This window comes from Engystomops pustulosus, chromosome 9 (assembly GCF_040894005.1).
Source record: "Engystomops pustulosus chromosome 9, aEngPut4.maternal, whole genome shotgun sequence".
Lineage (NCBI taxonomy): Eukaryota > Metazoa > Chordata > Amphibia > Anura > Leptodactylidae > Engystomops > Engystomops pustulosus.
In genome coordinates this window covers 57,046,110-57,073,629 of record NC_092419.1, presented here as the reverse complement: position 1 = coordinate 57,073,629, position 27,520 = coordinate 57,046,110, and the positions used below count along the sequence as shown (strand labels likewise).

Sequence of the window (27,520 nt, the reverse complement as noted above, 5' to 3'; positions counted from 1 at the left end):
ATGCGCCACCGCTAGGTCCGCGACAGCTCAAAGTTTTGGCAAACCTGCAACCGGTATGATGAAAGGGGCTGCTCACGGAGCGGTCTCTGACCTGCCGCACACATGAAGACAGAAGAGGTGCTGCAAGGGCGTCGGAATGGTGAGTACTAAGTCTATTTATTTTTTTATATATACAAAAACTGTGCTCAAAAACTCGGCTTATACTCGAGAATGTATACGGTAATTATATCTGAGATCTTTAATTGTTAGCAAACAGTCATCCAGTGATGGGGCCATCCTATCATTGATTGACAGCTGCCTTTTTATGTGCAGTCATCTACTCATGGGATGGTCCTCTAGTTTATTGACCATTATCTTAAATATGTACAGTTCAATATAGAAACTTTTTAAGGCAGCACCAAGCTAGCAGTCACAAAATCCTTTTCATAGAATATCTGTTCATTTGTTTCCGTAATATCAAAAATATATTTTTATACTAAAACCAAGTAGAAAATGTATGATTTTACCCATTTTTGTCTCGGGCTCTTAACCAGGGTTGCCCACTGCACTCATCTAATAACAGATACTCTTCTCCTTTGTGTAATTGTAGATCCTGAAAATTGATTGGAGCGAAATCATACATTGCTATGACTTTACGTGGTCCTGATGGATAGGTGGCATTAGTTGGAGCTGGTGGTAGTGGCTTCACACTTTTTACCTGTGGGTAAAGAGAAGTTAAATATTTCACATCCATAATACATCATTGTTTGGTCTACGTGCTGCATTGTCATATATATAAACTTCGACAGCCTGCACCTGTAAGCATCACCAAAGACATCTTCGTATAACACAAAATACCTACCCAGAAACCACAAATACTACTGAAGCACTCTTTATTGGTCTTACAGTGTAGTCTCCTAAGTGCAGATCTTAAGTGCACTCCTGAATTATACCAAAGTTGAACCAGGTTGGAACAAGGCACACTATGGGGCACATTTACTTACCTGTCCTGACAAGTTGCCGAAAGTGCATTGTCCGACGATCATGCACTCTACCGCTATTCACTACGATCGTGCGCCCAATATCCTGCATGTGTCGCTTCTCCGCTCAGGTCCGATGGAGTTCACCATCTTCTTCCTGGTGCATGTAAGTGCTTCATCTTGCGGCACAATTTGAAAGTTAAATCCCACGCTCAGTCCGAATCAGCCAGATCGTCCAACGGCCAGCCCCCTGATTTCTGTCGCATGACGCAGCTGCGCCACTATCTGATCGTGTGCGACACAATCCCCAGTTAAATACATGTCACAGCAGTGCAAACACGAAATGGCGGAAAGTCTGACGAAAGTGCACCCACTGATCCTTCGTAAATGAGCCCTTATATGTAAGGACTAACCCATGACTAATCTTGCACACTAATAATGTTATTGGTTGCAATAATAATCATCCTCCCATTATTCTCACTTCTCCGCCATTATCCCAATATTCCACCATCTGCTATTGAATTCTCAATATCACCATCTCTTCTGCCCACTCATCTAATGTTCTCTGCTGATGCTTACCTGAGCGCTAAACTTTGACTTCATAAATGGGAGCAACCACTTCTTTCACTATCCTTCTGTCACCTGCTATCACTATCTCTACTTCTCGTTGCCACTGGTGATATATCTCCTAATCCAGGGTCCTTTAAACAAATCCCCACAACTATTTCTGCTTCTCATCACAGACCTATCTCCTCCAAATCTTGCACTATAAAATGCACGCTGGGGCTTATTTACTAAGGGTCCCACGACCGCATTTTCGTGGGATTTTCCAACTTTTCGGGAATCTCGCCGGGGATTGTGTCACACACGATCGGATTTTGGCGCATCGGTGCCAGCCTTCATGCAGCAGAAATGGGGGGGGGGGGGGTGTCAGGTGATCCAACGGATTCAGACAAACCGCGGGATTTAACCTACATGCACCGGGAGGAAGAAGGTGAACTTCAGTGGACCTTAACCGGGATAGCGACAGATGTAGGGCGCACACTCGTAGGAATCGCGCCAGCTGTGCATTGGAGTCGGGGATCGCATGTCAGGGAACGTGCAGGGACGGGTAAGAAAATCTGCCCCACTATGTATGCAACAAACTCACTGATATTCATGACCTCTTCATTTCTCAGCAACTTTCTTTTCTGGGCCTAACAGAAACATGGCTAACTCTTTTGGACAATGCCTCCCCTGCTTCACTCACACTTCCCAAACCTGCAATAAACCTGGTGGAGGAGTTGTCAGACAACTGCCCCTACAGCCCAATCCAACCTTTACCCTCTTTACCCCTTTACCTTTCCATCTTTTGAAGTTCACTCCATCTGCATCTATGCTCCTTCTAACCTCCTAGCAGGGTAGGCAGAGTATTTAAACTACAATCGGGGGAGGAAGAAAAGGAAGACACAAAATGGGTAGACAGGCCAGAGAGGGGACAGGTTATGTTGGTGGGTGGTGAAGTGGACGGTTTATGGGTATCTAAGACAGTGGATAAGGAGATCCACAAGTTACAAAACAATAGCGAGGATATATGTGCTGGGCTGGGCCCCATAGCAGACCTTTGAATGGGAACCCCTTCTCTTCCCCATACATATTTATACACACATTTACACAAGTGCAATCATTTTTACACATGTGTCTACACATTGATACATTTATACACACATAAGTATGTGCACATCATATACACACATATACAACATACACACAGATATAGAGGATATATACACACATCCAAGATATACAACATACACACACATATACAGCATACATATATACACATCCAGTATATACAATACATACACACACATACTGTATACACAGATATAGAGCATATATACACACACATCCAGTATATACAAGATACACAGACAATACATACACACATATACACAGATATAGAGCATATATACACACATCCAGTATATACAACATACACAGATATAGAGTATATACACACATCCAGTGTATACAACACATACACACATATACAGCATACATATATACACCTCCCGTATATACAATACATACACACACATACTGTATACACAGATATAGAACATATATACACACACATCCAGTATATACACACACATCCAGTGTATACAACACATACACACATATACAGCATACATACACATCCAGTATATACAACACATACACATTGATATACAGCATATATGCACACACATATCCAGTATATACAACATACAATGTGGGGTCGGGACGCAAGCAAGGTGGGCGGGAGAGGCGACCGGGAAGGCCGCAGGAGAGGAGGGCGGGCTGACAAGGCAAGGCTGCAGGAGAGGCGGCGGGCCGGGAAGGCCTCTAGAGAGGCGCATGGGCCGGTCCGCAGGTGTGGAGGGCGGTGCGGATTGGACGTGAGCTGGGCGGAGAAGGCACCAGGTTCAGCAGCAGAGGTAGTGGGCGGCTCCTAAGCCCTGAATAGACAGCCAAATTATAATTTGTTAATTATATTTCCCCAGGCCCGTCCCACTACCTCTCCGCCCTCCTCATATGCAGCCTGCAAGTCAGTGGAGGTAGTGGGACGAGCCCGGGGCACATCCATAACAAATTATGATTCGGATGTTGGTCCCGGTCTCGCGGGCCACTCCTGAAATCAGCTTTCCGGTGAATAAATTTTTCTTTGCCCGTCCATCACGGGCTCCTTCTGTGCGCCCGGGCCCCGTAGCAACTGCTACGTCTGCTACGGCAGTTGTTACGCCACTGTGTGCCCGTAAAATTACTTTAAATCATATAAATAACTGTGGAAAATTAAATTGTATGTTCACAAATGCCAGAAGTATCACACACAAAATGGGTGATCTTGAGGCTCTGGTATTAGAAGAACAGTTGGATGTTGTTGGAGATCAGTGGAGATAATAGGATGGGTGGAATGGCACTACTTCATGTGGTTAAATGTTCATATTGCATACCTTGTCGGATATGTATACAGGATATGTCAGACTTGGTGGATAGATAGGTGGTGCTCTTATTCAGCAAAGTGCAGTAAAACTCTTCAAAAATGGAAAAACAGTAGAATGGCACTCACCACGATTCTTCCTTAATTCATTCCGATTTATTAGTGATACTCACAAAATACATGGCGTGAAAAAATACATGTAGAGGGAGGGATGGACGCAGGGACTCACACATATACAGGGTACACAACAGCTGTTTCGCGCAGCAGCGCTTCGTCTGACTTGCCCGGGCTTGCCCACAGTAGTGTGGTTCAATGTGGATAAATGTAAGCTTATGCACCTGGGGGCTAATAATCCAAAGGCAAAGTATGTCCTTGGGGGAGTAAATCTGGGAGAGGCCCTTGTTGAGAAGGACCTGGGGGTACTAGTATATCATAAATGTCTGCATGCAATGTCAAATAGCTGCCTCTAAAGCCAGTAGGATCTTGTCATGTATCAAAAGTGGTATGGACTCTTGGGATAGGGATGTAATATTACCACTGTACATGGCATTGGTTAGTCCTCACCTGGAATATGCTGTCCAGTTCTGGGCACCGGTCCATAAAAAGGATGCCCTGGAGCTGGAGAGGGTTCAATGTAGAGCCACAAAAATGATAAGGGGTATGGAGGGTCTCATTTATGAGGAAAGATTAAAACAACTAGATTTATTTAGTCTGGAAAATATATATTTATATAAATATATGAATGGTCCATACTAAAAATATGGCAGTAAGTTGTTTCAGATTAAATCAAATCAAAAGACGAGGGGGAACTGTCTCCATCTGGAGAAATCAAGGTTTAATCACAGGGCTTTTTTACTGTGAGAACTGTCAATCTGTGGACTAGCCTGCCTCAGGTGCTGGTCACAGCAGGGACAGCGAAGAGCTTCAAGAAGGTTCAAGATGCCTTTTTACACCTAAATAACATTGATGGTTATGTTATATAGAATCGTTTCCCCTAAATCCCTTCCTTATCCAATCCCTTCCCTTCCTTGGTTGAACTTGATGGACATGTGTCTTTTTTTCTAACCGTATAAACTATGATACTATGAATTTGCTGTCATCTATTGACTCCAAGGCTATGCCAATGCTTCTATTGACCACTTTAATACCTGGCTTCTTATCATCTGACATCCACTCAATGCTAAAGCCTTATTGTATTAAATCTATTATATAAATTTATTGACCACTCTAATACCTGGCTTCTTATCATCTGACATCCACTTAATAATAAGTCTCCCCATTGATATAAATCATTCTGCTGCCTCTAAATTTGTTTCTCTTACCTCCTCCTTTGACCTCTCATAGTGGTCCTCCACAGCCACTCACATAGAGGGCCACACACTTGACTTCATTTTCACCTGCCTCTGTTCTCTATCCAACCTTTCTAATACTACTCTCCTCCTATCTGATCACAACAAACTTACTTTCTCTGGCTTCACCATTCTGGCTTCAACCACTCCTGTAGTCCACAAGCCTATATACCCTGGTACGTATCTAAAACATCTGGACATCTGCAGACTCTCCTTACATCTCTCTTCCATATCTTCATGCAAAGATGAAAAACCAAATAAGAAACACCACAGTATCTTCAGCCCTCCCTCCTCCTTAAACCATTCTAACCGGACATTCTGGGGGTCTGGGGGTCATTTACATGCACGCAACGGAAATCGGGGGGCGTGGCCGAACGAAAACCCGACGAATTCGGAAAAACCGCCACATTTAAAAAAAAATTGTGTCGCGAATATTTCACTCACCTTCATCCAGGATAGGCCATTGTATTTCAAGGCATTCCAGCGGACTTCAGCACAGCAGCGCCACCTGGTGGACGGCGGAGGAACTACCATCATAAATCCCGGCCGGACCCGAATCCAGTGCAGAGAACGCGCCGCTGGATCGCGAATGGGCCGGGTAAGTAAATCTGCCCCAATGTATCCTCCTGTCCTCCAGCCTCCTCCTGTAGCCCCCTGTCCTCCAGCCTCCTCCTGTAGCCCCCTGTCCTCCAGCCTCCTCCTGTAGCCTCCTGTCCTCCAGCCTCCTCTTTTAGCCCCCTGTACTCCAGCCTCCTCCTGTCCTCCAGCCTCCTCCTGTAGCCCCCTGTCCTCCAGCCTCCTCCTGTACCCCCTGTCCTTCAGCCTCCTCCTGTAGCCTCGTGTCCTCCAGCCTCCTCCTGTAGCCTCATGTCCTCCAGCCTCCTCCTGTCCTCCAGCCTCCTACTGTAGCCTCCTGTCCTTCAGCCTCCTCTTGTAGCTCCTGTCCTCCAGCCTCCTCCTCCTGTCATCTAGCCTCCTCCTGTGTCCTCCAGCCTCCTCATCCTGTCCCCAAGCCTCCTTCTGTCACCCAGCCTCCTCAAGCATCCTCCTGTCCTCCAGCCTCCTCCTCCTGTCCCCAGCCTCCACCTGTCCTTCAGCATCCTCCTCCTGTCCCGTAGCCTCCTCCTGTAGCCTCCAGCCCCCCTGTCCTCCTCCTGTATCCTCCAGCCCCCTGTCCTCCTCCTGTAGCCTCCAGCCCCCCTGTCCTCCTCCTGTAGCCTCCAGCCCCCTGTCCTCCTCCTGTAGCCTCCAGCCCCCCCTGTCCTCCTCCTGTAGCCTCCAACCCCCCTGTCCTCCTCCTGTAGCTTCCAGCCCCCCCTGTCCTCCGCCTGTAGCCTCCAGCCCCCCTGTCCTCCTCCTGTAGCCTCCAGCCCCCCCTGTCCTCCTCCTGTAGCCTCCAGCCCACCCTGTCCTCCTCCTGTAGCCTCCAGCCCCCCTGTCCTCCTCCTGTAGCCTCCAGCCCCCTGTTCTCCTCCTGTAGCCTTCAGCCCCCCTGTCCTCCTCCTGTAGCCTGCAGCCCCCCGGTCCTCCACCTGTCACTCCATATTCTCCCGGGCTAGAGTCTGAATGACTTGCGGAGGGGGCGTGGCCAGCTGGGGGCGGAGCTCGCTCCTCACATGATTGGTGCAGACATCATGTGAGGAGGTAGCAGGGGCTGGTCCCGCCTCCTCCCGGCCCCCAGCTCTAAACTACGGGGTCTGGAGGAGGAGGGACAAAGCGGGAAAAGTGGGCGGGGCCCGGGACATCCTCTCCGCCGCCAGTTGCAGCCTGACAGAGCTGCAAACGGGACGGTTAGGAAGTACGGGTCTCCAGCAGGTGATGTGTGCAAGAATAATGGAGGGAGAGGCTGATGAAAGAGGTTTCTACCTGGGGCAACTCCTGAGGTGTATAGAGGCATCCCTGGGTGATGAAGGATGGGTAGTCCATGATGGTGAAGCAGCGTGATCCAGGGATCACATGGAGGCACTTTGTTCAAATCAACTCATGGTTCTTTATTTGAATTCGAACAGGAGGCAATGGCCGAACATCAAAAGCAGCAAGTTCAGCAGGCTGAAAAGCTGGTGGGAGATAGCTGGTCCGCAGGAAAAGTTGCTCACGGCCAGGTAGTAACTTCAGGCTGGGCTGGGTAAGATAGATCCAAGTCCGGACAGTGGACCTCTCCTCTGGGGCTAAGTCTCCTGACTTGCCCAAGGTGTCATGCAGATGACTGGAGACACCTCTGCTTCCTGGTAGTTTGACACTGGCTTCAGCAATACAGGCAGGTATTGTACTCTTCTCTGCTTACTGAAACTGAAGACAGGAGCCTGTGCTCCCGCCCCAAGGGGTTTTTAATACTCCCGTAGTGAGGTGGCATCACTCTCCAATCAGCTTCCAGCATATCATTGGTTACAAACTAGAGATGAGCGAACATACTCGTCCGAGCATTAGCGTACTCGAAACTGCTCGTTGCTCGGACGAATACTTTGCCCGCTTGAGAAAATGGCATCTCCCGCCGTTTTGCTTTTTGGCGGCCAGAAACAGAGCCAATCACAAGCCAGGAGACTCTGCACTCCACCCAGCATGACGTGGTACCCTTACACGTCGATAGCAGTGGTTGGCTGGCCAGATCAGGTGACCCTGGAATAGACTAGCCCCTGCCTGCGCTGCTCGGATCATTCTGTGTCTGGATGCCGCTAGGGAGAGAGCTGCTGCTGGTCAGGGAAAGCGTTAGGCTGTTCTATTAGAATAGTGTTAGGCAGGAGTGATTCTACAAGAACCCAACAGCCCTTCTTAGGGCTACAATAACGTTATACATTTTTTTTTTTTTATTTGCAGCTAGTACCATATTGTGAGGAATTTGCAGGGGGACTTGCTACCGTTGTGTTTAGCTCTTAGTGACACACATATCCACCTCAAACACCAAAGTGGGAAAATTTATTAGGGGTTTGATTTCAATTAGGCACAGTCTGCCATTTACTTTTTATTTTACGTTTAATTTTTCATAACTCAGCGTCATCTCATCTGGCATAGCAGTGTGCTTTCATACTTGGCTAGAAAATAGCCATAGGAGAATCCAAACGGCTTACTTAGGCCTACAATAGCGTTATATATATTTTATTTCTGGTTGATCTGCTGGTGGCTGTCCTTGCTGTAGTGCATCTACTACCATATTGTGAGGAATTTGTAGTGAGACTTGCGACCGTTGTGTTTAGCGCTTACTGACGCACATATCCATCGCAAAGACCAAAGTGGGAAAATTTATTAGGGGTTTGATTTCAATTAGGCACAGTCTGCCATTTACTTTTTATTTTACGTTTAATTTTTCATAACTCAGCGTCATCTCATCTGGCATAGCAGTGTGCTTTCATACTTGGCTAGAAAATAGCCATAGGAGAATCCAAACGGCTTACTTAGGCCTACAATAGCGTTATATATTTTATTTCTGGTTGATCTGCTGGTGGCTGTCCTTGCTGCAGTGCATCTACTACCATATTTTGAGGAATTTGTAGTGAGACTTGCGACCGTTGTGTTTAGCGCTTAGTGACGCACATATCCATCGCAAAGACCGAAGTGGGAAAATTTATTAGGGGTTTGATTTCAATTAGGCACAGTCTGCCATTTACTTTTTATTTTACGTTTATTTTTTCATAACTCAGCGTCATCTCATCTGGCATAGCAGTGTGCTTTCATACTTGGCTAGAAAATAGCAATAGGAGAATCCAAACGGCTTACTTACGCCTACAATAGCGTTATATATTTTATTTCTGGTTGATCTGCTGGTGGCTGTCCTTGCTGCAGTGCATCTACTACCATATTGTGAGGAATTTGTAGTGAGACTTGCGACCGTTGTGTTTAGCGCTTAGTGACGCACATATCCATCGCAAAGACCGAAGTGGGAAAATTTATTAGGGGTTTGATTTCAATTAGGCACAGTCTGCCATTTACTTTTTATTTTACGTTTATTTTTTCATAACTCAGCGTCATCTCATCTGGCATAGCAGTGTGCTTTCATACTTGGCTAGAAAATAGCCATAGGAGAATCCAAACGGCTTACTTAGGCCTACAATAGCGTTATATATTTTATTTCTGGTTTATCTGCTGGTGGCTGTCCTTGCTGTAGTGCATCTACTACCATATTGTGAGGAATTTGTAGTGAGACTTGCGACCGTTGTGTTTAGTGCTTAGTGACGCACATATCCATCGCAAAGACCGAAGTGGGAAAATTTATTAGGGGTTTGATTTCAATTAGGCACAGTCTGCCAGTTTCGTTTTATTTTACGTTTATTTTTTTAATAACTCAGCGTCATCTCATCTGGCATAGCAGTGTGCTTTCATACTTGGCTAGAAAATAGCCATAGGAGAATCCAAACGGCTTACTTAGGCCTACAATAGCGTTATATATATTTTATTTCTGGTTGATCTGCTGGTGGCTGTCCTTGCTGCAGTGCATCTACTACCATAATGTGAGGAATTTGTAGTGAGACTTGCGACCGTTGTGTTTAGCGCTTAGTGACGCACATATCCATCGCAAAGACCGAAGTGGGAAAATTTATTAGGGGTTTGATTTCAATTAGGCACAGTCTGCCATTTACTTTTTATTTTACGTTTATTTTTTCGTAACTCAGCGTCATCTCATCTGGCATAGCAGTGTGCTTTCATACTTGGCTAGAAAATAGCCATAGCAATAGGATAGCATCGTTTGGTTTTAAAAACTAAAAAACACAAAAAAAAAAAAACCACAAAAAAACGTTAAAAAAAAATTAAAGTTATAACTTTCATTTTCAAAATGTTTAACCCGAGGGCTAGGGGTAGAGGACGAGGGCGGGGACGTGGGCGTCCAACTACTGCAGGGGTCAGAGGCCGTGGTCCTGGGCGGGGTGAGACACCACCTGCTGATGAGGGAGCAGGGGAACGCCGCAGAGCTACACTCCCTAGGTTCATGTCTGAAGTTACTGGGACTCGTGGTAGAGCACTGTTGAGGCCAGAACAGTGCGAACAGGTGATGTCGTGGATTGCCGACAATGCTTCGAGCAATTTGTCCACCAGTCAGTCTTCCACGCAGTCCACCCATGTCACCGAAATTGGCACTCCTGCAGCTCCTGCACCTCAGCCTCCTCCCCCCCAGTCTGCCCCCTCCCAGGAAAATTTGGCATTTGAACCGGCATACTCTGAGGAACTGTTTTCTGGACCCTTCCCACAGTCACAAACCACTTGTCCGGTTGCTGCTGAGCAATTTTCCGATGCCCAGGTTTTCCACCAGTCGCAGTCTGTGGGTGATGATGACCTTCTTGACGTAGTGGAAGAAGTGTGTAAAGAGGTGTCCGACGATGAGGAGACACGGTTGTCAGACAGTGGTGAAGTTGTTGTCAGGGCAGGAAGTCCGAGGGGGGAGCAGACTGAGGGATCGGAGGATGATGAGGTGACAGACCCAAGCTGGGTTGAGAGGCCGGGTGAACACAGTGCTTCTGAGACGGAGGAGAGTCCTCGACCAGAACAGGTTGGAAGAGGCAGTGGTGGGGCCAGACGGAGAGGCAGGGCCAGAGCAGGTGCATCAGCGCCAAATTTGTCACGTAGTGAAGCTCCCGTGGCGAGGGCTCCCGCGGCGAGGGCTAGATTTTCAGAAGTCTGGAGGTTCTTTAAAGAAACACCGGATGACCGACGGACTGTGGTGTGCAACCTTTGCCAAACCAGGATCAGCAGGGGTTCCACCACTACTAGCTTAACTACCACCAGTATGCGCAGGCATATGAATGCTAAACACCCCACTCAGTGGCACCAAGCCCGTTCACCTCCGGCCGTGCACACCACTGCTCCTTCCCCTGTGTCAGCTGATAGTCAGCCCCCTGCCCAGGACCCTGGCACAAAAACCCCATCGTCGCCTCCACGATCCTCCACAGCATCCACCAGCGTTCAGCTCTCCATACCCCAGACGCTGGAGCGGAAACGGAAATATAGCGCAACCCACCCGCACGCCCAAGCCCTTAATGTCCACATCTCCAGATTGCTTAGCCTGGAGATGCTGCCCTATAGGCTAGTAGAGACCGAGGCCTTTCACAACCTCATGGCGGCGGCCGCCCCTCGTTATTCGGTCCCCAGCCGCCACTACTTTTCCCGATGTGCCGTCCCAGCCCTGCACCAGCACGTGTCAGACAACATCATCCGTGCCCTGACCAACGCCGTTTCTGACAAGGTCCACCTGACCACGGACACGTGGACGAGTGCTGCCGGGCAGGGCCACTATATATCGCTGACGGCACATTGGGTTAACTTGGTGGAGGCTGGGACCGAGTCTGACCCTGCGGCTGGTCATATACTGCCGACGCCGAGGATTGCGGGGCCTACCTCGGTCCAGGTCTTTCAGGCCTACTATGCCTCCTCCTCCTCCCACCCCTCCTCCACCTCCTCCTCCGAACTACCATCCGTGGGCATGGCGCCATCAGTCGCTAGCTCTAGGCACAGCAGCAGTGCCATCGCTAAGCGACAGCAGGTGGTGCTCAAACTGCTGAGCCTAGGCGATAAAAGGCACACCGCCCAAGAACTATTACAGGGCATCACGGCGCAGACTGATCTGTGCCTGGCACCGCTGAACCTGAAGCCAGGCATGGTTGTGTGTGACAACGGCCGTAACCTGGTGGAGGCTCTGCAACTCGGCAGACTGACACATGTGCCATGCCTGGCCCATGTGTTAAATCTGATAGTTCAGCGTTTCCTCAAGACATACCCCAATCTGTCTGATTTGCTCACGAAGGTGCGCCGTATCTGTGCGCATTTCAGGAAGTCCAGCACAGATGCTGCCACTCTCAGGGCAGCGCAGCGCCGCCTCCAACTGCCCGCTCACCGACTGTTGTGCGACGTGCCCACGAAGTGGAATTCAACATTAACCATGTTATCCAGAGTTTACCAGCAGCGCAGAGCGATTGTAGACTGCCAGATGATTCCACCAGAACTGGTAGTCAGGTCAGTCAGCTTCCTCAAGTCTACAATGAGGAGTGGACGTGGATGTCTGATATCTGTCAGGTGCTGAGTAACTTCGAGGAGTCAACACAGATGGTCCGTGGCAATGCCGCCATCATCAGCCTCACCATCCCGCTGCTTGGCCTGTTGAAAAACTCTCTGATCAGCATGAAGTCGGAAGCTTTGCGCTCGTCACAAGAGACAGGGGAAGAAGATTCCCTTGTTGATAGCCAAAGCACCCTTAGGTCTGTTTCTCAGCGCATATCGGAGGAGGTGGAGGAGGATGAGGAGGAAGAGGAAGAGAATGTTGGCGAGACACAAGAGGGGACCATTGTTCAGTCCTTCACTGTTCAGCATGTATGGGCAGAAGAAGAGGAGTTGGAGGAGTTGGAGGAGGAGGAAATGGACAGTCGGGCCAGTGAGGGGAGTGAATTCTTGCGCGTTGGTACTCTGGCGCATATGTCAGATTTCATGCTAGGCTGCCTATCCCGTGACCCTCGCGTTCAAAGAATTTATTCCAGCACCGATTACTGGGTATTCACTCTCCTGGACCCACCGTACAAGCAAAATCTTTCCACTCTCATCCCTGGAGAGGAAAGGAGTGTGAGAATGCATGAATACCAGCAGGCCCTGGTGCACAAGCTGAAACAGTATTTCCCTTCTGACAGCGCTAGCGGCAGAGTGCGTAGTTCTGCGGGACAAGTAGCGAGGGAGAGTAGGCGAGCAGGCAGCTTGTTCTGCACTGGCAAGGGTACGCTTTACAAGGCTTTTGCCAGCTTTATGTCACCCCAGCAAGACACTGTCACCTGTCCCCAGTCTCGGCAGAGTAGGGCTGATCTTTACAGAAAGATGGTGAGGGAGTACGTAGCTGACCATACCATCGTCCTAAATGATCACACAGCTCCCTACAACTACTGGGTTTCAAAGCTGGACATGTGGCACGAACTGGCGCTGTACGCCTTGGAGGTTCTTGCCTGCCCTGCCGCTAGCGTGTTGTCCGAGCGGGTTTTCAGTGCAGCTGGTGGCATCATCACCGATAAGCGTACACGCCTGTCGACTGACAGCGCTGACAGGCTGACGCTTATTAAGATGAATAAAGTCTGGATTTCTCATAATTTCCAATCTCCACCAGGTGAAGGAAGCTCAACCTGAATAATTTATGCACTCCTCCTCCTCATTTTCCTCCTTCTCCTCCTCTTTGTACACTAAAGCAGAGGAAACTGGCTATTTTTTGACAGGGCCCACTGGCTCTAGCTATAGTACTTTATGCATTTAATTTTTCTGGAGGGCCACCTACCCGGTCCTCTGTTTTAAACAATTTTTTGGACTGCCACATACAGGCACTCAATCTATTCAATTTTTCTGGAGGGCCACCTACCTGCTCCTCTGGTTTGAAAACTTTTTTGGACTGCCACATACAGGCACTCAATCTATTTCATTTTTCTGGAGGGCCACCTTCCTGCTCCTCTGGTTTGAAAACTTTTTTGGACTGCCACATACAGGCACTCAATCTATTCAATTTTTCTGGAGGGCCACCTACCTGCTCCTCTGGTTTGAAAACTTTTTTGGACTGCCTCATACAGGCACTCAATCTATTTCATTTTTCTGGAGGGCCACCTACCTGCTCCTCTGGTTTGAAAACTTTTTTGGACTGCCACATACAGGCACTCCATCTATTTCATTTTTCTGGAGGGCCACCTACCTGCTCCTCTGGTTTGAAAACTTTTTTGGACTGCCACATACAGGCACTCAATCTATTCAATTTTTCTGGAGGGCCACCTACCTGCTCCTCTGGTTTGAAAACTTTTTTGGACTGCCACATACAGGCACTCAATCTATTTCATTTTTCTGGAGGGCCACCTTCCTGCTCCTCTGGTTTGAAAACTTTTTTGGACTGCCACATACAGGCACTCAATCTATTCAATTTTTCTGGAGGGCCACCTACCTGCTCCTCTGGTTTGAAAACTTTTTTGGACTGCCTCATACAGGCACTCAATCTATTTCATTTTTCTGGAGGGCCACCTACCTGCTCCTCTGGTTTGAAAACTTTTTTGGACTGCCACATACAGGCACTCAATCTATTCAATTTTTCTGGAGGGCCACCTACCTGCTCCTCTGGTTTGAAAACTTTTTTGGACTGCCTCATACAGGCACTCAATCTATTTCATTTTTCTGGAGGGCCACCTACCTGCTCCTCTGGTTTGAAAACTTTTTTGGACTGCCACATACAGGCACTCAATCTATTTCATTTTTCTGGAGGGCCACCTACCTGCTCCTCTGGTTTGAAAACTTTTTTGGACTGCCACATACAGGCACTATCCTAATTAAATTGTCTCCATAGCAGCCTCCACACGTTGTCTCCATTGCTACCTCCAAAAGTCGTCCATATAGCTGCCTCCATACATCGTCCCCTTATCAAATGAGGTGGGTTGTTTTCATGGATTCCACATCAAAGTTGTTAACTTTGTCGCCACCCTGCTGTGTAATCCACAAAATATACTGGCAAACTTTTACCATTTACGGATATTATTTCAGCGCTTCTTGCGCATCTGTTTACATTCCCCTCACCCGCCATATCCCAAACTTATAAGAACGCTACTACACTTAACTTGGTGGAGGCTGGGACCGAGTCTGACCATGGGGCTGGTCATATACTGCCGACGCAGAGGATTGCGGGGCCTACCTCGGTCCAGGTCTCAAAGGCCTACTATACCTCTTCCTCCTCCCACCTCTCCTCCACCGAATTACCATCCGTGGGCATGGCGCCATCAGTCGGTAGCTCTAGGCACAGCAGCAGTGCCGTCGCTAAGCGACAGCAGGCGGTGCTCAAACTGCTGAGCCTAGGCGATAAAAGGCACACCGCCCAAGAGCTATTACAGGGCATTCCACATCAAACTTGTTAACTTTGTCGCCACCCTGCTGTGTAATCCACAAAATATACTGGCAAACTTTTATCATTTACCGATATTATTTTAGCGCTTCTTGCGCATCTGTTTACATTCCCCTCACCCGCCATATCCTAAACTTATAAGAACGCTACTACACTTGATCTTATACAAAAGGTTCTTAGAAGTGCTGTTTGGGGAGTAGCCTAGAGACAGGGGCTTGGATTGGCGAAAGCTCGCCTGGCAGCGGAGCGCCAGCTTCATCCCAAGATCCAACTAACATAGTTTTAACTGCAGCACCTTTAATCTACTACTAGTTCACTGCCTCCGTACATGGTCCCCTTATCAAACGAGCTGTGTCAGGCAGAATTTTGGGTTGTTTTCATGGCTTCCACATCAAACTTGTTAACTTTGTCGCCACCCTGCTGTGTAATCCACAAAATATACTGGCAAACTTTTATCATTTACCGATATTATTTGAGCGCTTCTTGCTCACCTCCTTTGGTTCCTCTCTGCCACCCATTGGTTTTAAGCCTGAGTCCATTTGGGGTATGTTGCCAAGACACTCTCTAGCCTGCCGCTGCCTCTGCATGCCGTCCCCTATAGTGTCAGGGTCAATTATTGGATGTTTTAGATGCTTCATTCTGTCACTCTGTCATGGCCATGCTGTTGCCCATAATTTTGGCATAATGGTGCGTTTAAGCAGCCTCAGAGGCATCCATGCATGCTGCCCCTGCTGTTTCCTGTCCATTTCCGTGGTGTTTCCATCCTTTTCTGAGGTTTCCAGGTGTTTGGCCAAGCTTCCCTGTGCAGAGCCTTGGTCCCCTTGAAAAATGCTCGAGTCTCCCATTGTCTTCAATGGGGCTCGTTATTCGAGACGAGCACTCGAGCATCGGGAAAAGTTCGTCTCGAATAACGAGTACCCGAGCATTTTAGTGCTCGCTCATCTCTATTACAAACAATGAATATGTTAACTGTTGCCCTCCCAGGCAGTGGTTCCAGCTGCAATTACAAAGTTCCCTACTTTTGGGGAACCACTCTAGCAAGGTGATCAGTCTCCTCAAGTGGCTCCCAACATAACAGACAGGGCGCTATTCGCAACAACTACCTACCCTATGCATCGGCAGGGTTGTTGCACTGGGATAGTACTACATACACTATAATTAGAGATGGGTGAATTTTTTAAAAACTCGATTCACAGAGTTTGCCGAATTTTCTGACAAAATTAGTTTCAAACCGAATCGAATCATGGCTAATCATGTTCAAAAACAGGTATTTCCTGGCTGCAGAGAGCCTGTAGGGTGTTGTAGAATGTTGTGCCATGCTCAAATATGCATAGGGAACGTGGTTTGGTCTTCAAACAATGCTGCGGTATGACACTAAAACTGTGGTTACCCCACCAATACCACTCTGTTTATTCGGCTTACGCACGTGGTGTTAGCTTGATGATTAATAGGCAGGTAACGTATCAGGAAATTGAGGTAGAGCTGGACCCAGGTTTGTTATCTTGCACAGTATATTGAATGAATTAGAAGTGGCATTGGTGGGAATATATCTTCCTCCATCGATCCAGGGGGGGTGATGCAGGATATATGGAATAGGGTAAATAAATATGATAATCTCCTGGTTGCATGGATGGGAGATAGAGAAAGGGTTGGGGCTGCACAGAATTCGAAAGGACCAACAAGGTTTAGTAGATTGTTGGAAGAAATTGGGTTATGAGATGTGTGGAGAATGAGGTTTCCCTCCAGGCCAGGTTATACCTGTTTTTCCAAATCATACAACATCTTTTCCAGAATAGATCGAATCCTGGTCAATGCTACATAATTGAAAAAATCTTTTTGGGTGTAAGAGGATTATCCGATCATATTCCAATGTGTCAAAAGCTGCACTCCAGGGTGGACTCGGGAATAATTTTTTATAAAATTAATCCGTTTATGTTTAATTTGATAAAAGAGGAGGATATGTTAACCCCTTAATGACCGCCCTATCGGCTTTTTACGGCGGTCATTAAGGGTACTTCTTCTGACGCGTACGCCTTTCTACGGCGGCGCGTCAGAAGAAGTTTTCGGGACACCGGGTCTCGCTGGTGCCGGTGTTGGGCTGTGATATCACAGCCCAGACCCGGCACTAACACCCGGGATCGGAAAAACTCTGATCCTGGGTGTTTAACCCCTTACACGCCGCGGTCAAGCATGACCGCGGCGTGCAAGTGTGTCCCCCGTGGATCAGACCCCCCCGGTGTGCTTACCGGGGGATCCGATCCCTCCTGCCTCAGCCCCGGGTTCCGACGAGTGACCCGGGGATGCTGGCTCCTCTCTGTGCCGGGTTCCGCCTCCTGGCAGGACCCGGCTGTGTGTAACTGAGCATGCTCAGCATGCTCAGTTACTTACAGTATACACTGCAATACAAGTGTATTGCAGTGTAAAGGCTTGAATAAGCGATCGGATGATCGCTTATTCAAGCCAAGAAGTAGAAAGTGTAAAAAAAAAGTTAAAAAAAAAATTAAATCTTTTTATAATATAATTAAATAAATAAAATAAAAGTCCCATAATCTCCCCTGTAACACATAAAATGCAAATAAAGTAAATAAAACACAAAAACACATACATATTTGATATCACCGCGTCCGTATTAATCTGTACAATAAATCTAAATCAATATTGAACCCGCTCGGTGAACTACGTAAAAAAAAACTCGAAAAACTTCCCATAATATACAATTTTCCATCAAACACCATCACAAAAAATGTTCTAAAAAGTGATCAAAAAAAGTTACGTTCCCTAATATGATACGACTGAAAAGAACAACTGTTTTTGCAAAAAATAAGCCCTCAACCAGATCTGACAACAGAAAAATACAGAAGTTATGGCCCTGAAAAGTTGCCAATAGTAAAAACAATGCGATTTTCTCCAATATTGGTTTTGCTCAGGAAAATTGAGCAAAAATAAGAAAAATTATATAAATGAGGTAACACCGCAATCGTAGTGAACCAGAGAATAAAGATAAAATATTATTTTTACGTTACGGTGAGCGGGGGGAAAAAATGCTAACAATCCAAAATAAAAATTGATGATTTTGTTTGTGTCCACCTTGAAATAGTTAATAAAATCTCATGAATAAGCTTTAGACTCCCAAAATAAATTATCTATACATTGTATCTCATCCCGTACATAATAAGCCCTCATATGTTCGCATTACCAAAAAAAAAAAAAATTTATAGGTCGTACAATGTGACAATACAAATCTGCTGTGAATGGCGCCTCCATTCATTCTATACTCGGCCGTGCGCCCATACAGCAGTTTACCACCACATATGGGGTATCAGTACACTCGGGAGGAATTGGGCATCAAGCGTTGCAGTGCGTTTCATCATTTAATTTATTCTGAAAATGTCAGTTTTGGCCTAAATGAATGTATTTTCCAAAAAAATTCTATAGTTTCTAAATCGCAGGTCCATATTTTTTAACCCATGTGAAACACTTAAAGGGTTAATAGACTTAATAGAAGTTGTTTTACATATGTTGAGGGGTGAACTTTCTATAGTGGGGTAATTTATGGGGTTTTACTATTATTTAGGCCCAGGGTCAGATTATAGGCGAGGCTCTCGGGGCTCGAGCCCCGGGGCCCCACCATCTTGCCCCCCCAGGGGGCCCTCACCAGGTCGCGCCCCCCCGGGCCCTTCCTCCTCAGCCGCCACCTGCCTGAGCCGCCCGCCCGACCCGGCACAAGTTACCGCCCCCCCTGCCCGCCCTTCAGCTGCATGGCCGAGCCGTCCGCCCCCTGGCAGAGGTACCCGCCTCCCCGCCCGCCCATCCTGCTGCATGGCCCGGCCTCCCCGCCCGCTCCAAACTCGTTTGCGCTCCCTCCCCCCCCCGCCCGAACAAGCAGCCGTCCTCCACTGCTCCCCCCCCACGCCCGAACAAGAAGCTGCCCTCCGCTCCACCCCCCTCGTCGCCCGAACAAGCAGCCATTCTCCGCTACACCCCCCCCCGCCCGAAGAAATAGCCGTCCCCGCTGCCCCCGCCCGAAGAAACAGCCGTCCCCGATCCCCCCCGCCCGAAGAAGCAGCCGACCTCCGCAGAACCACCAACCCCCCCCCCCCCCGCCAGAAGAAGCAGCCGTCCTCCGCTCCCCCCACCCGCCGGCACAAGCAGCTGTCCTCCGCTCCCCCCCCCCACCCGAAGAAGCAAAGAAGCAGCTGTCCTCTGCTCCCCCCCCACCCCACCCGAAGAAGCAAAGAAGCAGCCGTCCTCCGCTCCCCCCACCCGCCGGCACAAGCAGCCGTCCTCCGCTCCCCCCACCCCCACCCGAAGAAGCAAAGAAGCAGCTGTCTTCCGCTCATCCCCCCCCCCCCCCGCCCGAAGAAGCAGCTGTCCTCCGCTCCCCCCCGGCCAAAGAAGCATCAGTCCTCCGCTCTCCCCCACCCCCTGCCCCGAAGAAGCAGCTGTCCTCCGCGATCCCCCGCCCACGCGAAGAGGCAGCCGTCCTCCGCTCCCCCCCGCCCGACAGACCCCCTTAACCCCCCCCAACACCAGCCTGACGCCACAGCCGGTCAACATAAAAGGATAAGTATATACATATGTATTTATCTGTGTATATATATGATGTATATTCTGTGTATATATGTATATACAGTGAATATATGTATATACAGTATATATACTATGTGTATATTGTGTATATACTGTATATATGTGTATATGTGTATATACTTTGTATATACTGTATATATGTGTAACTGTGTATATACTGTGTATATGTGTATATATGCATCTACTGTGTATATAATGTGTATATACTGTGTATATGTGTATGTATGCATTTACTCTGTATATAATGTGTATATACTGTGTATATGTGTATGTATGCATCTACTGTGTATATACTGGGGCACATTTACTAAGGGAGCGCAGCCGCGAATCCGTCGGGTTTTTCCCGAATATTTCCGCTTTGCGCTGTATTTCACGGGATTGTGGCGCACGCGATCGATTTTTGGCGCAATCGCGCCGACTTTCGCGCGGCAGAAATCGGGGGGCGTGGCCACCGGACAACCCGAAGGATTCGGAAAAACGGCAGAATTTAAAAAGCCATTTGTGTCGCAAGATCAAGTACTGACATACACCAGAAAAAAGCAGATGAACTCCGGCGGACCTCGGCGCAGCAGCGACACCTGGTGAATATCGGCGCACGGACCTTAGTGAATCCCGGCAGAACCCGAATCAGCGTCGGAGAACCCGCCGCTGGATCGCGACTGGACCGGGTAAGTAAATGTGCCCCACTGTGTATATGTGTATGTATGCATCTACTGTGTATATACTGTGTATATGTGTATGTATGCATCTACTGTGTATATACTGTGTATATGTGTATGTATGCATCTACTGTGTATATACTGTGTATATACTGTGTATATGTGTATGTATGCATCTACTGTGTATATAATGTGTATATACTGTGTATATGTGTATGTATGCATCTACTGTGTATATAATGTGTATATACTGTGTATATGTTTATGTATGCATCTACTGTGTATATAATGTGTATATACTGTGTATATGTGTATGTATACATCTACTGTGTATATAATGTGTATATACTGTGTATATGTGTATGTATGCATCTACTGTGTATATAATGTGTATATACTGTGTATATGTGTATGTATGCATCTACTGTGTATATAATGTGTATATACTGTGTATTTGTGTATGTATGCATCTACTGTGTATATGTGTATGTACTGTATTTATATGTATATACTGTGTATAGTTGCATATACTGTATTTATACACGCATATATTTGTATAAGCATATATATGTGCACATTTAAATATATATGATTATGTTTATATGCAGTATGTGTGGTATGTATGTATATGCTCTGTGTACTGAATGTGTGTGTGTGTATTTCCCGTATGTGTGTGAAAATGCTGTATATACTGAATGTGTGTGTATTTGCTGTATGTGTGTATATTCTGTATGTATATGCAGCATGTGTGTATATGGTCAATATATACTGTATGTGTATATATATATATATATATATATATATACACATATATATGTATATGAAGTATGTGTGATGTATATATACCGTATGTGTGTATATACTTTATGAGTTTGTGTATACTCTGTGTATTAGTGTATAAATGTATATGGATACATAAATGTGTGTATATACTTGTATATATATGGGTGCAAGCATACCAGTGTAGAACTGGTGTGTATATATCAGTGTATAAATGTGTGTAATTGTATAAACTGCAGGACTGCGTGTGCTGGTGCGGGCTGAGGTGTATGTTAAATGGGACTGCATATCTGGTAGGGGTGAAGGTTTATATAAAGATGTGTTACTGGGGGCGAGGCGGTTGTATGTAGCTGTGTTACTGGGGGCGAGGCGGTTGTATGTAGCTGTGTTACTGGGGATGAGGCGGCTGTATGTAGCTGTGTTACTGGGGCCAAAGCGGTTGTATGTAGCTGTGTTACTGGGGGTGAGGCGGCTGTATGTAGCTGTTACTGGGGCCAAGGCGGTTGTATGTAGTGGTGTTACTGGGGGCGAGGCAGCGGTATGTAGCGGTGTTACTGGGGGTGAGGCGGCTGTATGTAGCTGTGTTACTGGGGACGAGGCGGCTGTATGTAGCTGTGTTACTGGGGACGAGGCAGCTGTATGTAGCTGTGTTACTGGGGACGAGGCGGCTGTATGTAGCTGTGTTACTAGGGGTGAGACGGCTGTATGTAGCTGTGTTACTGGGGACGAGGCGGCTGTATGTAGCTGTGTTACTGGGGACGAGGCAGCTGTATGTAGCTGTGTTACTGGGGGCGAGACGGCTGTATGTAGCTGTGTTACTGGGGACGAGGCGGCTGTATGTAGCTGTGTTACTGGGGGTGAGGCAGCTGTATGTAGCTGTGTTACTAGGGATGAGGCGGCTGTACGTAGCTGTGTTACTAGGGATGAGGCGGCTGTATGTAGCTGTGTTACAGGGGGCGAGGCGGCTGTATGTAGCTGTGTTACTAGGGATGAAGCGGCTGCATGTAGCTGTGTTAGTAGGGATGAGGCGGCTGTATGTAGCTGTGTTACTAGGGGTGAGACGGCTGTATGTAGCTGTGTTACTGGAGACGAGGCGGCTGTATGTAGCTGTGTTACTGGGGGCGAGACGGCTGTATGTAGCTGTGTTACTGGGGACGAGGCGGCTGTATGTAGCTGTGTTACTGGGGACGAGGCGGCTGTATGTAGCTGTGTTACTAGGGATGAGGCGGCTGTACGTAGCTGTGTTACTGGGAGCGAGGCGGCTGTACGTAGCGGTGTTACTGGGGGTGAGACGGCTGTACGTAGCTGTGTTACTAGGGATGAGGTGGCTGTATGTAGCTGTGTTACTGGGGATGAGGCGGCTGTATGTAGATGTGTTACTAGGGGCGAGGCGGCTGTATGTAGCTGTGTTACTGGGGACGAGGCGGCTGTATGTAGCTGTGTTACTGGGGGCGAGGCGGCTGTATGTAGATGTGTTACTGGGGATGAGGCAGCTGTATGTCACTGTGTTACTAGGGATGAGGCGGCTGTATGTCACTGTGTTACTAGGGGCGAGGCGGCTGTATGTAGCTGTGTTACTGGGCGGCAAGGTGGCTGTATGTAGCTGTGTTACTGGAGAAGAGGCGGCTGTATGTAGCTGTGTTACTGGGAGCGAGGCGGCTGTATGTAGCTGTGTTACTGGGAGCGAGGCGGCTGTATGTAGCTGTGTTACTGGGGGCGAGGCGGCTGTATGTAGCTGTGTTACTGGGAGCGAGGCGGCTGTATGTAGCTGTGTTACTGGGGGCGAGACGGCTGTATGTAGCTGTGTTACAGGGGATGAGGTGGCTATATGTAGCTGTGTTACTAGGGATGAGGCGGCTGTATGTAGCGGTGTACCTGCGGGGATAGTGGATAGTGAGCAGGAGGACGAGTATGCACGCTGCACTCAGTGGGGGCCTCCACCAGATTTTGCGCCCAGGGGCCCGCACCACCCTTAATCCGGCCCTGTTTAGGCCTCTCAAGGTCACTTGAAAGCTGAGTTGTCCCTCAAAATGTGAGTTTTGGCAATTTTCATGAAAATAAGAAAAATCGCACCTAAAGTTCTGCACCTCATAACATCCTAGAAAAATGACCGGAAGCATAAAATATCATCCCAACATAAAGCAGATATTCTGTAAATGTTAATTATCAAACTTTTTGGGTAGTTTTACATCTTGTCTGGAAACCAGAACATTTCAAACTTGGAAAATGAAGAATTTTTACAAACTTTTGCCAAATTTTCCCTTTTTTTCAGAACGAAACGCAAAACTTATCACTTAAATTTTATAACTAACATGAAGTACAATGTGTCACGAGAAAACATTCTCAAAATCACCCGGATATGTTAAAGCGTTCCGAAGTTATAACCAATTATCGTGAGACATGTCAGATTTGAAAAATCGAGTCTGGTCATTGAGCTGAAAACTAGTGTCGGTGATAAGGGGTTAAAGGAAGATATTAAACTATTTTTGGAAAAATGTGGGTATACGCTGGATGTAAGAGTTGTATGGGATGCATTCAAGGCCTGTCTTAGAGGGGCGGTGCAAGGAAGCATGGCACGATATAAGTGAAGAGGTAATGCACAATTGCAAGAGGTTAAAATAGAGAGTGATTGAATTGGAAAAATCTTTCCTGCTCAACCCTACGGAGGAAAACAATAAATTATGGATTGATGCTCAGGAATGTTTGAAATCAGTGTGCATGGAGAGAGTGTTGCTTTCTGCTAAAAGGCAGACCCAGAAAAATATAATGGGGCAATTCACCTCAATGTAAAAACTAGCTTCACTGGTTAAAAACCAAAGATCCAAAAATGATATTGGAGGGATAAGAGCCAAAAATGGTGTGGTGATTACTTCGCAAGAAGGAATTAGAAAAGAATTTCAGGACTTTTTTAAAAAGGTATATACAGAGTTAGGTGTGAGCAAGGATGCAATTGCAGAAATGCTGGAAGGAATCCATACCCCTAAAATCTCTATAGAAGGAAGTCCAGTGCTTAGAAAGCCCAATAACGATGGAGGAAATGAGAGAGGCCCTGCAGGATCTTCCAAAGGGCAAGGCAGTGGGGTCTGACGGGATACCACCGGATGCCCTAATACAGGTCTCGGATTTGATTCTTCCTAAGCTTCTTGAGGTATACAACTCTTCACTTAGCAAGGGTGAATTACCAGCTTCAATGAGGGAGGCCCTTATTAGTTTGTTATTAAAGGAGGGGAAAGATCCCCAGGATATGGAGGCTTATAGACTGATTCCCCTGTTGAAATCATAATATAAACTACTGGCCAAGATTCTGGCAAAAAGGTTAATGAGGATAATGCCCGCAGTAATACATAAGGATCAGTCTGGGTTCATGACGGGGAAATAGGTCCGTAATAGCATTATGAATACATAGTGGAATATTCAGTCTCCGTGTAAAGCGGAGGGCTGTAGGATGTTGGTCTCACTCGACGCGGTCAAGGCTTTTGATCGGGTCGAGTGGGACTATGTCTGGGCTACCCTTGAGTCTATGGGATTTGGGTCTCTCTTCATTAGCTGGGTGGTGTTGTTGTATAAGGGGGCAAACTGCAAGGGTGAGTATAAATGAGAAAGCCTCTGCGGCAATGTAACTTTCTAGAGGTACAAGGCAAGGATGCCCTCTGCCCCCCTTATTGTTTGTAATTTAATTGAAGCCATTGCCTTGCCTTTTGAGAAATAGTAATTTGTTGAGGGGCTTTATGAGGGGGGGGGGGGGGGGCTAGAGAAGATAGATTGCAACTTTATGCAGATGACATATCTAGACAACTCAGGGAATATGATCCAAGCAATAATTGATATGATAAAACATCATGGCAGGATCTCCGGCATAAAAATTAACTGGAATAAATCCTCTTTTCTCCCATTGGATCCATTGTTGGAGGAAAGTCAGGCTCTTGGTCAGCTCCAAAGGCTGTCAGTGACTAAATATTTGGGTGTCTGTATTAGTAAAAATCCACAGGATTATAAAGCTTTGAATGTCATACCTTTACTACGTAAATTGAGATTAAAAGTTGATATATGGAAGAAATTAAATTTGTCAATAGAGAATATTTATTACATATTGGGGTAAAGTCATAATTATTTGAAAGGGCGTATGGAGTTTGCTTGAGTGAAAGGTAATGGTTAGGGAGGAATTTAAAATTAATTGTACCTTATTTAAACTGATGCAATGGGTGTGGGATAAGGTAAAAATAGAATTGGAGTGGAAACATTTTTTACACTTAACACCTTTATTGGGAGACGGGCATTGGACCTTAGCACCTATCGAAGGCTATAGATTTTTGCATGAGAAAGGTATCCTTTATGTGCACCAGATAATGTGGGTGAGTGGATTGAAATCTTTGGAGGAGTTGTCAGTGAATTTTAAATTGAGTAGTAAGGATTAGTAAGTAATATACCCAATTGAGATATGCTTTTGGATTTATCATAGCTAGTGGAGAGGGTGTCGGCAGTAGTTTTGCATTGACGTGACTGATCATTTTGCCCTACTTTTCATCTGTCAGTGTCCGCTTTCAATCGGTCAATAATCCATCAGTATTGCTAAAGCCAAAAACAAACAGGAATTGATCCAAAACAGAGATGACCAGTAAATGGGATATTTGCATGTCCTCTGTGTTCTGTATCTACTCCTGCTTTTGGCTATCCATACTGAAACTTTTCATTCCTTCTGACAGATGAAACAAAGGGGAAAACCAAACATAGTGGCAACGATGTAGAGTGGTGGAGGGTGAAAACAGCATTATGGAAATCACAGTGTGTTTCAGGAAGACAGTGGTCAGTTGACAGCAGCATGAGTAGGCCGCAGAGTGTGGAGGTGCCGGCAGCAGCAAGAGGTCAGAGAGCGGCACAGTGACAAATTCTTGTGGTGGCAGCAACATGGCAGGCCACAGTGTGGCACGATGACAGAGTGTGGAAGTGGCAGCAGCAGCATGAGGTCAGAGAGTGGCACAATCACGGTGTGTGTAGGTGGGCGGCAGCAGTAGCAGCAGCATGAGGCCATAGAGTGGCACAATGACAAATGATGGTGGCAGCAACATGGTAGGCCACAGTGTGGAGGTCAGAGAGTGGCAAGATGACAAATTCTGGAGGTGGCAGCAACATGGTAGGCCACAGAGTGGCACAATGACAGAGCGTGGAGGGGGCGGAAGCAGCTTGAGGTCAGAGAGTGGCACAATGACAAATTCTGGAGGTGGCAGCAACATGGTAGGCCACAGAGTGGCACAATGAAAGAATGTGGAGGTGGTGGCAGCAGCAGGAGGTCAGAGACTGGCACAATCACTGGGTGTATATGTGGCAGCAGCATTAGCAGCAGCATGAGGTCAGAGAGTGGCACAATGACAAATTCTGGTGGTGGCAGCAACATGGTAGGCCACAGTGTGGCACAATGAGAGTGTGGAGGTGGCAGCAGCAGCATGAGGTCAGAGAGTGGAGGTGAGGACAGCAGCTGCAGCATGAAACCAGAGAGTGGCATAATGACAAATTCTTGTGGTGACAGCAACATGGTAGGCCACAGTTTGGCACAATGAAAGAATGTGGAGGTGGTGGCAGCAGCAGGAGGTCAGAGACTGGCACAATCACTGGGTGTATATGTGGCAGCAGCATTAGCAGCAGCATGAGGTCAGAGAGTGGCACAATGACAAATTCTGGTGGTGGCAGCAACATGGTAGGCCACAGTGTGGCACAATGAGAGTGTGGAGGTGGCAGCAGCAGCATGAGGTCAGAGAGTGGCACAATGACAAATTCTGGAAGTGGCAGCAACATGGTAGGCCACAGAGTGGCACAATGACAAAGTGTGGGGGTGGTAGCAGCAGCTGGAGGTCAGAGAGTGGCACAATCACAGTGTGTGTAGGTGGGCGGCAGCAGTAGCAGCTGCATGAGGTCAGAGAGTGGCACAATGACAAATTCTGGAGGTGGCAGCAACATGGTAGGCCACAGAGTGGCACAATGACAGAGCGTGGAGGGGGCGGCAGCAGCTTGAGGTCCGAGTGTGGCACAATGACAAATTCTGGAGGTGGCAGCAACATGGTAGGCCACAGAGTGGCACAATGACAGAGTGTGGAGGTGACGACAGCAGCTGCAGCATGAAACCAGAGAGTGGCATAATGACAAATTCTGGTGGTGACAGCAACATGGTAGACCACAGTGTGGCACATTGACAGAGTGTAGAGGTGGCGGCAGCAGCAGCAGGAAGTCAGAGAGTGGCACAATGACAAATTCTGGAGGTGGTAGCGACATGGTAGGCCACAGAGTGGCACAATGACAAAGTGTGGGGGTAGCGGCAACAGCAGGAGGTCAGAGAGTGGCACAATCACAGTGTGTGTTTGTGGGCGGCAGCAGTAGCAGCAGCATGAGGTCAGAGAATGGCA

The 27,520-nt window shown here is 47.4% G+C and overlaps 1 protein-coding gene across 3 annotated transcripts in view; it reads right to left on the bottom strand.

Moving 5' to 3' along the window:
- BTK (Bruton tyrosine kinase) overlaps positions 1–27,520 on the bottom strand; it is a 300,928-nt gene that overhangs the window by 144,824 nt on the left and 128,584 nt on the right. For all 3 annotated transcript variants that reach the window (XM_072124772.1, XM_072124771.1, XM_072124773.1), the window contains one exon: positions 507–697. In XM_072124772.1, the coding sequence (XP_071980873.1) occupies positions 507–697 (191 nt within the window). The remainder of the gene's footprint in view (positions 1–506; positions 698–27,520) is intronic.